The sequence below is a fragment of the Phytophthora sojae genome (genome assembly GCF_000149755.1).
Source record: "Phytophthora sojae unplaced genomic scaffold PHYSOscaffold_1, whole genome shotgun sequence".
NCBI lineage: Eukaryota > Oomycota > Peronosporomycetes > Peronosporales > Peronosporaceae > Phytophthora > Phytophthora sojae.
The window spans coordinates 6,727,189-6,741,588 of NW_009258115.1; the positions used below are offsets into that span (position 1 = coordinate 6,727,189).

At 55.3% G+C, this 14,400-nt stretch overlaps 7 protein-coding genes across 7 annotated transcripts; 1 reads left to right on the forward strand and 6 right to left on the reverse strand.

The window, feature by feature from the left end:
* Nucleotides 1-2: 2 nt before the first annotated feature.
* On the reverse strand, nt 3-1,008 carry PHYSODRAFT_471849 (hypothetical protein; the record flags this gene model as incomplete). The annotated part of the gene is made up of 5 exons (XM_009517541.1): nt 3-123; nt 247-360; nt 431-609; nt 786-877; nt 954-1,008. The coding sequence occupies 5 exons, from the start codon at nt 1,006-1,008 to the stop codon at nt 3-5; spliced, it is 561 nt and encodes a 186-aa protein (XP_009515836.1).
* A 64-nt stretch (nt 1,009-1,072) lies between these two features.
* Nucleotides 1,073-2,443, reverse strand: PHYSODRAFT_473334 (hypothetical protein; the record flags this gene model as incomplete). Its single annotated transcript, XM_009517542.1, has 1 exon — nt 1,073-2,443. The coding sequence occupies one exon, from the start codon at nt 2,441-2,443 to the stop codon at nt 1,073-1,075; it is 1,371 nt and encodes a 456-aa protein (XP_009515837.1).
* A 361-nt stretch (nt 2,444-2,804) lies between these two features.
* On the reverse strand, nt 2,805-3,353 carry PHYSODRAFT_467832 (hypothetical protein; the record flags this gene model as incomplete). Its single annotated transcript, XM_009517543.1, has 1 exon — nt 2,805-3,353. One exon carries the CDS (start codon nt 3,351-3,353, stop codon nt 2,805-2,807), a length of 549 nt encoding a protein of 182 aa, XP_009515838.1.
* A 2,373-nt stretch (nt 3,354-5,726) lies between these two features.
* On the forward strand, nt 5,727-6,799 carry PHYSODRAFT_309389 (hypothetical protein; the record flags this gene model as incomplete). Its single annotated transcript, XM_009517544.1, has 3 exons — nt 5,727-5,822; nt 5,894-6,025; nt 6,104-6,799. 3 exons carry the CDS (start codon nt 5,727-5,729, stop codon nt 6,797-6,799), a joined length of 924 nt encoding a protein of 307 aa, XP_009515839.1.
* Nucleotides 6,800-6,909: 110 nt separating this feature from the next.
* On the reverse strand, nt 6,910-10,937 carry PHYSODRAFT_468593 (hypothetical protein; the record flags this gene model as incomplete). The annotated part of the gene is made up of 9 exons (XM_009517545.1): nt 6,910-7,578; nt 7,627-7,807; nt 7,876-8,484; nt 8,564-8,724; nt 8,789-9,145; nt 9,210-9,800; nt 9,881-10,084; nt 10,149-10,577; nt 10,668-10,937. 9 exons carry the CDS (start codon nt 10,935-10,937, stop codon nt 6,910-6,912), a joined length of 3,471 nt encoding a protein of 1,156 aa, XP_009515840.1.
* A 433-nt stretch (nt 10,938-11,370) lies between these two features.
* On the reverse strand, nt 11,371-12,293 carry PHYSODRAFT_322227 (hypothetical protein; the record flags this gene model as incomplete). The annotated part of the gene is made up of 2 exons (XM_009517546.1): nt 11,371-12,042; nt 12,120-12,293. The coding sequence occupies 2 exons, from the start codon at nt 12,291-12,293 to the stop codon at nt 11,371-11,373; spliced, it is 846 nt and encodes a 281-aa protein (XP_009515841.1).
* Nucleotides 12,294-13,190: 897 nt separating this feature from the next.
* PHYSODRAFT_552306 (hypothetical protein) lies at nt 13,191-14,279 on the reverse strand (the record flags this gene model as incomplete). The annotated part of the gene is made up of 2 exons (XM_009517547.1): nt 14,086-14,279; nt 13,191-14,009 (listed from the first exon to the last, which is right to left on the reverse strand). Exons 1-2 carry the CDS (start codon nt 14,242-14,244, stop codon nt 13,191-13,193), a joined length of 978 nt encoding a protein of 325 aa, XP_009515842.1. The 5' UTR covers nt 14,245-14,279.
* Between the last annotated feature and the right edge of the window lie 121 nt (nt 14,280-14,400).

A 14,400-nucleotide genomic window follows, 5' to 3' on the forward strand; every position in this document is an offset into this window, starting at 1 on the left:
AGTTAATTTGGGGTGGCAATAGTCTCGTTGCCGTCGTCGCGAGGGGCTACTTTCACGAGTGTCGGCAGGTTCTTGCTCTTGGCTAAGACATCGAGAATTGTGGTGCCATTCTGCAAGCCAATGCTGCCAGCGACACGATAGAATGGATTTAGCCGATGCCCCCGGGAATGGAGTCGAATGCAAAATAATACAGAAAAATAATGAGTTCCCTGAGCAAATTCGACCAACACCTGAACGCTTACCCACCTGGCACCCCAAATCACGAGTCCCTCTTGGTCTTTTGAATCGGTCATTAACGGGATAAGCGATTCGTCACTATTGACAAGCAGCATCCCGGCACCGCCAACGTCCTGAACAGCTCTACACGTGTGCAAGCCAATAGTTAGCTTCGCGTATCACGGATCTCAAGTGAAATCGATCCGGTTATTACCTTAGTTTTGCCCCAAACGAGCACCCACCGCGTTTGACCACCACGACTGAACGGGTAGCGAGGATCCCGAGGCCTTTGTAGTGGCACGCAGTCTCTAGCGGATATGCCGCTACAACACGGAAAGGGACTGCAGGGATTTTGCCACCAAAGAGCGCTGGCAACACCTGAAATTCGAACGACTCGGAAAAAGAGGACGAGTTACCACTTTCCGCTTTAGAATTTGCCATCGTCGACGAAGTGTTGATATACCAAAGCGTCATATTCCGACCTGCCTTCTTCACGTTCTGTGTTTAACGTAGAGAGATGAAGGTGTCAATAACGCGCTGTGGATTGTATAATATGCAGTGCCACGTACCGTTGCGATGGCCAGCTCCTGGTTAGTAAGCTTCTTTGGCTGCTCATGAGGTTTAGGGATTTGATCTGGCCGCTCTTCATAGATCCGAATCACTGTGTCATGGGAAGTAGAGAAGGTGGATCACAGTGAGAACATAAATTCCGGGACGCAAAAGTCAAGGTCACTTACGTGCTTCTTGGTGTTCCATCACGGACATGATAAGCTCTCCATCCAGTTTCGACATTCTAGAAATGCACAACATGCACGCCATTAGTTTTGGCTTGGTAACATAAGCTAAAGAGTGCTCCTTACAGAGCAACGGGGATCTCCACACGATCAGTAACAGTCGTAGGTTGGAACCTGCCTTCGTCCTTGACATTGTTCACGATCACAAGCGCCTTGCCGTTTGCAGCTTTAGCATGGTTCGCCTTTTCAATAAGCGTGCAGACTCCACGAAAAGCGAGATAGACAACACCCGCGTTCTCATTCGTAGATGCCTGAGGCGAATCTGAGAATGTGTTGCACCCCGATATTGGCGTCGCGAATGCCAGTCTCATCGGTAAAGTAGCATTGTTATCGGTGATCTCCATCTCGGGCTCTGTACTCCAAGAAGCTAAGTGCAACCGCACTTCCCATCCGCGTAACACTTCAGGGGCGTCGAAAGCTAACGTCCAGTTCATCACCATTCGTTTGATAGGTTTTTCCGCAGCTTTAGCAGCCGCACGCTCAGCAGACATTTGAACGAGGAACACGAGTTTGCGCGGAGTAGCCGAGCTGAGATACACTTGCACGACCTCTTCGGGACCCATTTTTGATGTGTCAATACCGTTCAATGCAATCAACTGGTCGCGCGGCGCAATCACATTGAGCTTCTGGGCCGGCAGCTTCGACTCCAAATGACTCACTACAGCCTTGTCCCTTGTGTTCAAGTCCCAGTTTAGCCCTATAGGGCCTATTGTCGCGAACTCGACCTCGTAGCGGAATTCCCAGCCATCTCGACGTTTTTCAGCAGCTAGGTTATGCGGAGTCATGCGTGTTCGCTCATATTCCTCCTTGTCCAGCTTTTCGAGAAGTTCTTGTTCTTTCTTGGCGAGAGCTTCAGCCACGCGGCGCTCCTGTTCAAGTCTCGCTTGAAGCTCTTTGTTGTTCGCAATCTCTCGCTCGCGAGCTTCTCGCTCTGCTTTCAACCGCGCTTTCTCTTCGAGCCAGGCTGCTATTACTTCCTCTCGCTCTGGCGTCGCAGGTTCAAACTCGAGAAATTTCGGCGACAATATCTCCACTCGCGCGAACCCGGAGAGGACATGCACCGACCCTACGGGTTTGAACAATGGCAGCACTGCTACACTCCCCACGGGGCTGTCGATAACGTCTTGGAACGACAGCACGGAGACTTCCTCTCCATCGACTCGCACCAAGCGATCAGTCGGCTCCAGCGAAGGCGGGGGTACAGTATCTTCATCAAGCACGGTATCATTCAACGCAGCAGGACAAGCCGAGGCAGTCGAGCTACAGCTTCGAACCGCTGACTCATTCACCTCCACTTCAACTTCAACATTTCCTTCCACCTCCACAACCTTCTCCTCGTCAATACTGTGCACGCGAAGCTCGTGAGTCTCTGGAATGTGCTCCAACACCACTGAGCGATTGACGACCGCTTCAAACGCTACGGGGAATCGCATCTCCCCCAACGTTCCATTCCCCTGCGTCGCAGGCTCAGGCTGCAGCTTACTCTCTTCCTCAGCACCCGCATCTGCAAGACCCCCACACGCTACCAGAGCAAGAACACCACTCAACAACCACGCCCTCCTGACCCACGCAGCCATTCTCTTGGAATCCTAAGAAGAAAATGCTTATCACACCTGCGTCCGTTCACCGAAAAACGGATCCGTATCAACAGTCAGCAGCCAGCCAGCGGAGCTGATCAACTCAACCCCGCTTCATCTTCACACGTCCTTATCATTGCTACTCCACCAGCACAACCTCATTTCCTGTTATCTTCGTTGTATACTTATTCTTTTCTTCTCTTCTCTTCTCGTCTCTTCATTGCCGCAGTTCGTGATGCTTCTCGAGTGCGTAGGGGCTCTTGGAGCCTCTGGGGAAAATGTCCGCGTACTTCTGGATGAGCGCGGCGTGGGTCTTGATAAGGTAGTCCTTTTGCTGCCGTACCACGCGGTGCGTGTCGCCCTGCGGAGTCTGCACGGCCACGAGGATGGAGTTGTCCGGCACGTGCTCGCCCGCGGCCACCACGACGCCGCTGCCGATGAGGCAGTTGCTGCCGATCACGGAGCCCTCTCGCGCCTCCGCCTTGGGCTCGAACCAGTTGCCGTCGCCCACGCGCGCACTGCGCAGCACACAGCCGCTCTCGAACAAGTTGTCGCGCCCGATGCGCATCTCGTCGGGCGCGTCATTGACCAACACGGCGCCGTCCTCCACGAAGCAGCGCTCGCCCAGCACAATGGGACCGCCCTCCGCCCGCACAGACGCGCCAGGGTGAATGGCGCAGCGGTCGCCGACCGTCACGGCGCCCTGCAGCTCCGCCTGCATGCACACCGCCGCCGTCCGTGCCGCCTGCAGCAGCTGCTGGGCCATGTTGGATACTTAGCGAAGTGATCAAATGTAATGCAGAAGGAGCTTTTCCCAAAACCAGTACCAGTCTGGGGTCCTAATCCCAGGACCAGTACCAGTCCCAAAACCAGCAGTAGTAATCCGAAGTAGAGTGGACCACTTGCATTTGGGGTTGATCGAGAATCATGAGTGCGGCAACTGTGGCTGGCTCTATAGCCCTAGCCCCATACATCATTTTGGGGCACCGCGTGCACGACAGACTACTTGAGTACATGCTACTGCGAAGGAGATGACCGGATCTCTTAGTACTGCGGTGCAGGTACGCGTAGTCGTAGCGTGCGAGGCTGGTGCAAAGGCACGGGGGCTCATCGTGCCGTCGACTGGCGTGTACCGCCGATGCCAAACGAGAAGGCGGTAAGCTTGGCGACTAGTGTTGCATGAGTTTAATGCCTGACTCGTTGCTAACATCAGAGAGCTCTGCGTGTACCATGTACTGTATCAAGACTCCAGAGATCAAGATAGCGATTCAGTGTAGCGGCCGTGCTCGGCTGAAGGTGGGAATCCACCAAGATGAAGGCTCCAGTGGTCATGACAGCGATGCTGCAGTGCAGAGTGAGGTGACTCTACGCGTCCACGCTCAGCTGTGGATGAGAACCGACCTCGATCTACGGAGACTGTGATAACCTGCACATCGTCAACTCTGACTACGTCATGAACGACACAATGTGAGATAACTGCTTCAAAGTGAGTGCCCCTGCATTGGCAGTCAAAGGTTTTTTTCATTGATCTTGCTATGAATGTATTGTATATTCGAGTGTAGATGTACCTCAGGTTTGCAAGATCTCTTGCTTGAACCATGCAGGTCCACCATGTCGAGAAGAGCTCGGGTAGGCGATGTCATTGTGGTTCGTGCTGACTTATCACGGAGTAGCAGGAAACGCGCTGGAATCTTATCAACGGTGGTCGGTGCAGTGACGCTCGTACAGACAGAGCCAAGTAACTTGAACTTGGAAGATTTTTTTTTCTTCCAAGTTCAAGAAGAGGTCGGTGCGGTGACTCTCTCGTAGGAACTTAACGAAACTTGTCTTCGGAAGCACCGAAGCTGCAAAAGCAGGAAGCTTGTCTATGGAAGCGTTAAAGTTGACGCGAGTGTTGCCTAGTAGAGTTGCGTTGAGGTACGCCGACGGTGGTCTTGGGGTGTAGAGAACAGGAGCTGCAGCAGGTCGAGGGAGGGTGAATCTTTTGCTCCAGAGGGGGGAAGTTGATGTGAAGGCCATGGTTGGAAGCATCGACCCCAACGATAAAGATAGCATCTCGTCCTCGCGTACTTGTGGCCCAAATGCAAGTGGTCCACTCTACTTCGGATTACTACTGCTGCTGGTTTTGGGACTGGTACTGGTCCTGGGATTAGGACCCCAGACTGGTACAGTCAAACCTGTTTATATGATCCTCTCTATTTGAGCCATGCCGTTTATTTGATGCAGGCTTTGTCGCTACCAAATATTTCCCTTAGTTTTTGTATGATCTCTGTTTATATGCATACAAGGTATATGAGTCACATTTTTGGGGACCAAATTAGGTCTCACCTGTTTATTTGATTCACACTGCTCACGGCCACACACTCTTCAAAGCACCACTGCTCAACACTCAACGCCTACCGCAAGCCTTCTTCGCTCGCCATGTCTCCTCGCACCTGTCTGACGCTAGAATAAAAGCTCCAAGTGCACCTAAAGCTCAAGCAGAATCCTGGCATGAACAACCCCATGCTCGCCGAGTGGATCTACGCAACTTCAAGGCCCGGGTCAGCCGTGCCACACTCGCCCGACTGCGCAACCTGCCTTCTTCCTACTTCAGCCACGTCGACCTGAGTGCGACCAAGCGGCGCCGAGTGAAATTCCCTCAGTTCGAGCGGGAACTGAGGGAATTTTTCTTTCAGAACGAAGCTAAAACGGCGATGGCGGACGACGTGCTCCTGCTGAAGGCGCATGAGCTGGCGGAGCGCTTAGGAGGAAGAGGAGGAACAGGAACCCGCAGTTCAACCTGCCATTGCTCTGAGACACTGCATGGAGCTGGCTGCATTTCTGCTGCAATGCGGAGAGCAGACTGACAGAGAACGAAGAGCTTTACAGACCGTGACCGCTTTGGTTCGAGAGACTACAGTGAAGGCAAAGCGGCAGCGAACTATGCACGATTTCTTTACGTGCACCACATAATTGTTTTAACTGAGTCCATTTTATATGAGTCATTGACAGGGCCTCATATAAACAGGTTTGTACTGGTTTTGGGAAAAATCGATGCAGAAGCATCTTGAGTTGCGCGCATGTTGCTGCAAAGAGCAAAGTGGTACGCTGTACCAAGTGGATACGATAGTAAGTCGAGCCACGAAAGCTATTGCTCATGGCGGCGCGGGTCATCGACGGCAAGGCCATCGCCAAGGCGCTGCGCGCGGCGCTCAAGGGCGACGTCGCAGCGCTCACAGCCAAGCATGGACGAGTGCGTATACCTATCGATGAAGGCACAGCAATTGTATCTCCTCTGACCGCCCCCTTCTCGCGTTCTGACAGGCGCCAGCTCTGGGGCTCATCATGGTGGGCGACCGCAAGGACTCGGCGCTGTACGTGCGCAACAAGACCTCAGCCTGCCGCCGTACGGGCATCCGCTCCGAGAACTTCCTCTTCGACGAAGGCGTCTCCCAGGTATTGATTATCCCATCCATAGTCACAGTGGACGCTGCGGCGACCGACTGCTAACTGCTGGCTCTGCCTGCCGAACAGGACACGATCGTGCAGAAGGTGGAGGAGCTGAACGAGGACCCGACCATTGACGGCATTCTGCTGCAGCTGCCGCTGCCAGGCACGCAGCTCAACGCGCAGCAGATCATCGACCGCATCCACCACGACAAGGACGTGGACGGACTGCATCCGTTCAACGCGGGCGAGCTGGCCATGCGAGGACGATACCCGTATCTCATCCCGTGCACAGCCAAAGGGATCTTGGCGCTGTTGGACGAACAGCACACCCCGCTGCGCGGGAAGACGGCGGTGATTATCGGGCGCAGCAACTTGGTGGGGAACCCCGTGAGCATGCTGCTCCAGAAGCGAGACGCGACGACGATCCTGTGCCACTCCAAGACGGTGGATCTGCCGCGCTATGTGCGTCAGGCTGACGTGGTCGTGGCGGCCTGTGGCCAACCGTACCTTGTGCGTGGAGAATGGCTGAAACCTGGCGCCACGGTGATTGATGTCGGCATCAACTTCGTGCGTGACGTGGATAACGAGTTCCATGGCGAGGCCAACGCGGACGGCTTCAAGCTCGTTGGCGACGTTAATTTCCTGGAGGCGCGTGAAGTGACTGGAGCTGTTACGCCTGTCCCGGGAGGTGTGGGCCCCATGACCATCGCCATGCTGCTGCACAACGTCGTCGAGGCATTTAAACGCCGGATGGACAATGGAAAAAAGGGCGTGCTGTGAGAGGCGCCTTTTACTTGTGACTGGAGTGCAACGAGTTTGTGTGAGGATACTTCGCGTCTATTACGTTACAATGTGACCGTAGGAGAAGCCGAGATCGAGTGCCGAGCTGCTTACTCGCCAGTCTTTTTCTTCTGACGAGCTCGTGGAAGCAGCATTTCCTGGAGGAACTGGTCGACACGCTTGTGTAATGGGACGTACGGGTTGCATACCACGTACTCGGTGAGAGCGGCGAGTGCCTCTTGGAAGTCGCTGAAGTCTGCGCGCAGCATTTCGAGCTCGGCCTCCGTGCTCAATGCTCCAGGTGTTGGTGGAGGTGACGAGGAGTTTCCGTCGTCACGCTGCAGATTCACGAGGACCTGCTTGAGCGTGTGTTCGGTCACAAAGCTCCCGATGAGCTTGCAGTCTCGAGCCATGACAATGAAAGCAGCCAGCGAAAGAGTCGAGTTCTGCTCCCGCAAAGCGTGCATCGACGCATAGTAACGAAACACGCGCTGGAGTACAGGCTTGTGCCGCTGGAAAACTTCGCGGACCTTTGGTTCGGCCACCTCGGCACGGAACAGCTCACGTTGAGATCGCAGTGCATGTGGGAGGATGTCCTGCTCCATGAGAAGGCGGAACCGTTCGTCCAGAGGAAGTGCCGGTGCTGGTGCTGCACGAGCATGGGCCCCTCTTCCTGCTGCTCGTGGCGCTGGCATCGGGGCATACTTGACCGCGGCTAAGCGCACGATAGCATCCGCAAACTGTCGGCCGGACAGCTCTGGTTCTTCTTCATCCACGGCCTCTGTTCCCGGATAAGTTGCAGTTGTCGGTGCTGCTGAGGGCCCGACTGGAGCAGAGGAAGCCTCATTCGTGCCGTTGGTAGGGGCAAAATCGAGCTGGAGTGCCGCCCTATAGACCTTCTCGGCCACTTCTTGCGTGATGTGCTTATCTCCATTGAAGCAGTCCTTGATGAACTTGTTGAATTCTGTCAAGCTCATTGCCGCAAGACTACCAGCCCCACCGCTCGCACTGTACAGCACCACAAGCAATCCAGCTTAGCGTACAAGACATTGTGCGGTTAGCAGGTGCGTGCGTACCTGTAGTGTTTGAAAATGTCGTTGAGGTCCTTGCTGTACGCTAGCAGAGCGCGGCGCACAGCAGCAGTTGAGATATCAACGTCCCGTTCTGGCACGACTGGTGCCATCGCGGAGCCAGCAACCAGCACGGGTGTTGCGCCTGAGCTTTTGCGACGCTGAAGGGAGGCAGCCGCCGACATGTGAAGCTGGCTGAAGGCGGTCTCGCTTTCATGCACCAGCAAATCGCGGATACAAGACGCATCGACTCGAGAGAATTCACGCACGCGTTCGTGGGTGCGTTCGTCGATAAGCCCCACTGGAGCGTTCGGATGTGTATCGCGAGCGCGGATGCATGACCAGGTTATCGATAGTGCCTTGTAAGCGATCTGCGAGAGTGTGCTGGAGGCTTCGTTGGATGTGACAGTGATGTGATCGAGCTCGGAATGGAGTTGCTTGAACAGCATCTCACAGGTTCGCATTTCCTTGAGCAGGTGTGCAACCATCCCGGCGTCGTAGTTGTCGTTCATGCGCTTTACTTCGAGAAGTAAGCTACGCACTCGCCTCCAAGTGGTGACGATGTTGAGGAAGTCCCCGCGCTGCTTCTCCATGTTAAGTTTGCGCACGGTGCCACTGGATTGAGGAGCAATGCCACTCAGCACAAGTTAGTTCACTGCAATGGCATTGTGCAGTTCATTGTGACTGTACGTACACTGCAGTTCCGAAGAGCATCGCGACAAAGGCGATGTTTTCGGTGCCACTCGCTGCGTGGATGCTGTCACTGGTGACGACTTGAGGCAATGATGGTTGAACGCGTTCATGGAAAGTGGCGATATTTTGAAGTCTCTGGTCGACATCTAGCTCATGCACCATCTAGCACAGATATTAGACCAAGCACAACACAACAGACGAGTTTGAGGGAAGAGTGGCAGCCTACCGTGGCGTCGAACCAGGAAGGGAAGAGACGATGGAGGAGGAAGGAAAAGCGGCGTCCATCAGCGAGGTCTGATGTGAAGTTCTTGACAGTGCGGTCCCCTGGCTTCTCCACGGAAGACGACAAGCTCAAGTGCATACGGAACCAGTACAGCAGCAGTGTGTCGATCGGCATTTGGGCCAGGTCTCGGACAGTCACGGCTCGGGCCCGCGCAGGTTTTGTAGCCGCAGCAAGTGAGGAGGACGAAGTCACTGCAGTCGAAGTGCGCCCGCCACCAGGTTTGCTCACGTGCAATGCAGTAAGACCCGAGGTTCCGTCAGCTGCGTCGGCCTTCGCTTTTAGTTCATTTTCCGTTTGGATCTATGGCACAAACTCATGTGAGAAACAATGATGAATCTTCAGATCGCTCGGTTGGGGTACTTACCATCTCGGCGAGATGTTGCAATACACTACCGTCGAGTTGGTACTCAAGGGAGTCCATGGTGTCCTTCGACATCTGAATAGCGCAGGTCTCGACCATTCGTGCCATTCCGAACATGGTCTCGAGCAACATGCGGTTGGTCCGGTCCATTCGCTCATCGTCTTGTGATAGCATGGTGTCAATACGCTCGTAGTTGACCTCTCGCCTGCGACTATGGGATGCATTGCCATCAATGCTGTCGCGCCGTCTACTCGTGCCGCTTTCACTGAAACCTTGGCGGTTGTCATCACCGCCCTCTCCACCACCGGCGAATGCAGCTGCAGCTGAAAGATTCTCCAACTGGTCGACTTGGTATGATAGCTGCTTGTTGGACTCGGTCAAGCTGTCGATGATCCTTGCCATGGACGTGACCTTCGCTTCGGCCTCCGCAATCGCGATATCCTTCCTGCTGAGAGATGCGGCTGTGACCGAGAGCATGGCTTGATAGTCTGCGCTCTCACGCTGATACGCTCGCCTCAACGCTTCAATACGCCAGACACGGAACCACGCAGTGAGATTCATCTTGCGCATGGACTGGAAAGCGTGGATTTTGAGCTGATGACAACCATGTTCGAGTACAAAAGGTGAGCCGAGCGTTCACAAGTTCAGTGAATCCGACGGTATGCAACACCTACCGCCCGAATCTGACGTTGAGTAGCCATTGCGTTGGCCCACCCGCGGAAGGTTAAAGCGAGAATTTGTCGATCCCGGCGCCAGGCCAGATGTGCCACAAGTTTGCTGACTTTCGCCGGAAGCTGCTGGCGTGTTGTGCGTGCACTTTCACGCTCCCGGACGGTTGCAACAAGCGCTTGTGTCTTGCGGCGCAGCCGTTTGAATTCCTAGAGAGCCGTACACAATGAGTTGGTGGCACTACGAAAGGAAGATGTTAAAGTTGCTGCGTACCGTGAAGTAGGGTGTGCGGTGTTCGTAGTCGACCCTGCCTCCTGAAGCCGCATGATCCTGCACTTGGGCTTGGGTAGGCGGCAAGAAGATGGAGGTCACCAGCTCCGCGTGGATTCGTTGCAAGAACGCAGTGCTCTGGCCGACAGTAGCTGCCACCGGGTCTGCATCGTTGTGCACGGTTTTGCTCGTTGCTAGCCGCGAGATGTACTTCTCCAGCAGTTGGCAGCACACTACTGTGTAAAACCGATTGGGGGCCTCGGCCCAGGACGCCATGCGCTTGGCTTCGTTGAGCTTCATCTCGCAGAAGAGCGAGATAGAAGCGAACTGCTCCTCGCCAGAGTGGATCGACCATCGACTCAGCAACAGACGTGCCAAGTCCTCGCCGCGTTCATCTGCGAGTTCATCGATTGCTGGGTGTAAGACGTGAAACTCAGCTTCGTCGTCTCGATGGTTCTTGCTTGCACCAATTGAGTCGGCCTCAGGTGCCGGCCGAGACGATGAACTACTGCTTGGGGTGACCCCCGCCATTGGTCGGAGCTTCATTGGCGGAAGTACGGGCGACTCGAGGAACTCCATCGACGCTGCTGACACTCGTGCGGGCATGACCTTACCCACACGCCCCGCTGTTGACGGCTCTAGCGATCGACGTGTTGGTCGATGCGGAAGACGCTCACTTACTGAGCCACCGTAAGCAGCATTGTTGGAGAATCGGTTGTCGGTGTCCGTGCCGGCATTGAGTAGATGCAGCTTGGGGACTACGCGCCCGCCTGTTGCTGACAAGGGCTCCATGAATGCTGGCGCGCGATAGTATCAAGTAGTAGTGGCTACTACCGTTTCGCCATTCCGCAGCATACCAATTTCGGTCTCCATGAAACGGTGTCCTTTGATCGGCGAGCTGGTGGTCAACGACAATGCTGCGCTGATCACGACGAACGAGGCAAAGTACATGCATGTTCTTGTTGTACATTCTGCACTGCAGAACCTGCAGACGAGCAATCCAAGCAGCCGACTGCAACTTGCGACTGAAGGTACTGAACACGTAGCCCACCAAGCACCCCGTCAATGCAGCGGTCGTTCCCCATAGACCAAGCAAAAGTCCGACACCTTGATGCGTGTATCTTTCGAGAATTGAAGCAACATTGACCACCACATTGCTATTCGACTTGGACTTCAACTCTACTGCTGCGCTTACCTATTCACAAAACCGCACTGTCCAATTAATCTATCTCGACTTGTTATCGCTGCTGTCGCCCATGGCGTTATAGTCACATTCGCCGTTGTGGTCGCTAGCGGTGGGGGAAGGCGCCACTGCTGATTCACTGAGCGTGGAGCTGGTCTCCATCGACGTGCTCGGCTCCGCTTCGTCGACCGAAATGGCGGTCACTGCACCAGTCGGATCCCCCGTCTTCCCCTTGATAATGTAGCAGCACGCACCAAGCTTGTGCAGCTCTGGTTTGTTCATCTCGACAGTGTCGCGCCACCCGACCAAGTTGAGCGCCAGCTGAGGCTGCCGCATGCGTAGCTGCTCGCTTTCGCGGCGGTGCTGCGACTCGAAGGCTCGTTGCCTCAGAAGTTGGAGATATCGTCTTCTGCACTTGACCCCCAAGAAGGCGAAGAACATGATGCCGACCATGCCCACGGCGATCCCAATGTACGCAATCGCGGTTTCTTCGGTACTAGAGCAGTTGCTTGTATCAATTGGCTGGACGACCAAGCACAGCGACTGGCAGACGCACGATCCGTCCTCGCCCGTGCAGATCGGGTCGGCCGCAGTGACGTCGCACGTTGCGCAGGCCGTGTCGTTGGTGCTGCAGTACGTCGTCGCCGTACCATTCGCGATCGCCTCAGTGCTCTTCGCCACGCACGACAAGCTCCCGACGTCGAACTCGCACGCCTAAACGGACAGCATTTGGTGATAGCTTTGACGTCAGACGCTGCAGGATTTCCAACGCATTGTAGCAAGGAACGCACCCCGGTTGTGACGCACAGCGAGCACATGCTCTGGACCTTGCAGGCCGAGTACTCGGAGCTGATGTGGCTGCACGTGCTCGACTCGGGAATTGTCAAGCCCAGCCGCACTGCGGACGCCTGCCGAAGGGCGACAAACACGAAGACTGCAGCGCAGAGGCCTCGTATTCTGCCCATGGCGATCTGCTGCTCTTCTGGCAAATGCCCAACTGCCCGCCGTTGCAGGGAGGTCCAAGCATCATTTTTGAGACAAAGAGAGGAGGACGGTCTCGTGTCTCTTGCATTGGAGGATATCTCTCCTCCCACTTCAACATAAGTGTATAGTCCAGAAAGAGTTGGTCTTTTTGGGACGATGCACCGGCTCAAAGCTGCAGGCAACTTCAAGCAGGATGAGGAGATGCAATGCCAGCGACGCCCTCGCGCTATCTCACTTCTGACAGCGTAACTCTGGGCTAACGGGGCTAAGTCGCTGAGTGTACGGGGATAAGCCTCCCTCTGGACGCACAATTTTGTAAGGTTTGTAAGCATGGTGTGCTCAAAACTTGACTCCAGGCAAGACGGTGACTCATGACATGTACTACGTACGAGTCGTAGCGTGAGGGTCTGTCTCGCTCTACGCTATGAACTCCTTCATAATAAAACATTTCCACCACCGCTATGTGAAGGCTTCACAGTGAAGCTAATGTTTACCGTCCGCGGCAACTTACACCTCAGAATTCGCCGCTACATGTACTGCTGACGATCAATGCAGTCAGTCAGCATCATAGCGTCGAATGACGAGCAACAAACTGAAGCAGCCAAGAGCCGGCTTGATAACTTCAACCGAGTGATGTCTTGATCAGAGATTAACGCTGTTGCACCGATGTACATGTACCAGTAGCGTGCAGCCAGCTGCAACAACACCAGCTCACTCCTAACGATTTAAGACCACAACAATCGAAGCACTTGAAATATTGCAGTGTTCCAGCGTCTTACTTTCATATTAGACTAAGCGAGTGCTCCATACACCTACCGGCACGATCAAAATCTCACCAAGGGAGATACGCCACACCAAAAACGTTTACAATAAGGGAGTTACCTCCTGCCGGCGGGCTGGTCCACGTCAATAGCCACATCAGGCTTCTCTTCATCCTCGTCCCCGCTGTCGGACCCGGCGGTGGTCGTGTTGCTCGGGTACTCCTCCCTCATGGCGAAGTATGGAGCTGTCGCTTGGAAGGGGCTGTGAAGCGACGCGACATCCGACACACCGCTCGCAATCGGTGAGCCCACTGCGCCAACACCGCCTTTCACCCCTCCCTCCGATCCACTGTCCCAGTGATCGCTGCCCTTCTTGCCGCCCTTCTTCTTGTCATCCTGCATCATCAGGTAGTAGCACGTCTCGAGCTCGACCTTGGACATCTGGGGCTTGTGCAGCTCGACGTGGTCTCGCCACGTCTCCAAGTTGAGCGCCAGCTCAGGGCGCCTCGCGCGGAGCATCTCGCGCTCTCGTCGGCGCTGCTCGCGTCTCGCCTCCATCTCCTGGCGCACGAGGCTAATGTGGTGCTCCACGCGGCGTTCCGCGCATCTGCGCTGCATGTAGAGCATCGCCATGATGCACAGCGCCCCGAACGCCACAGCCACGTACATCATGCTGAAGCTCTGGCCGCTATCGCCCGTGGTGGTGGTAGTGGAGGCAGTAGAGCTACTACTACCGCTGCAGTCGCTCGAGGAAGACGTCACGATGTCGCAGAGCGAGGGGCAGATGCACGCGCCGTCATCGCCCGTGCAAGTCGGCTTGGAGGCGCTCACGGTGCACGAAGAGCAGACGCTGTCGCTGTCGCTGCAGTAGGTCGTCACTGATGACGCGTTGGAGGCTGATGCGCACGTGCCGCTCATGAGGTTGTACTCGCAGCCCTGCAAGCGAAATAAAGGGGGAGGTTAGCGGTGAACAATAGCCTTTGGGGCCACACTCATAGAGAGATGAACGCACCGAGGTGGCGACGCAGCGGGAGCACATCGTCGAGAGCATGCATGGCGAGTAGGCGTCACTGATGCGGCTGCACCTGTCGGCGAGCGCAGGGCGCGCCGTGCACAGCAGCAGCAGCAGCAGCGAGACTGCGAGCGGGGCGATCGTCCGGAAGCGGATCATCGAGCAATTACCAAGCGCGGCGTACCAAGTCACCGGTCTCCCCTTCTGTCAAGTTGGAAAGTGGTGGATTTCTTTCCTTTTTGGCCGAGACGCATCCTCCGGCGGCATACAAACGTGACCGCACCCTGAAGGGATGCTGTACCCATCTCCGCGCGG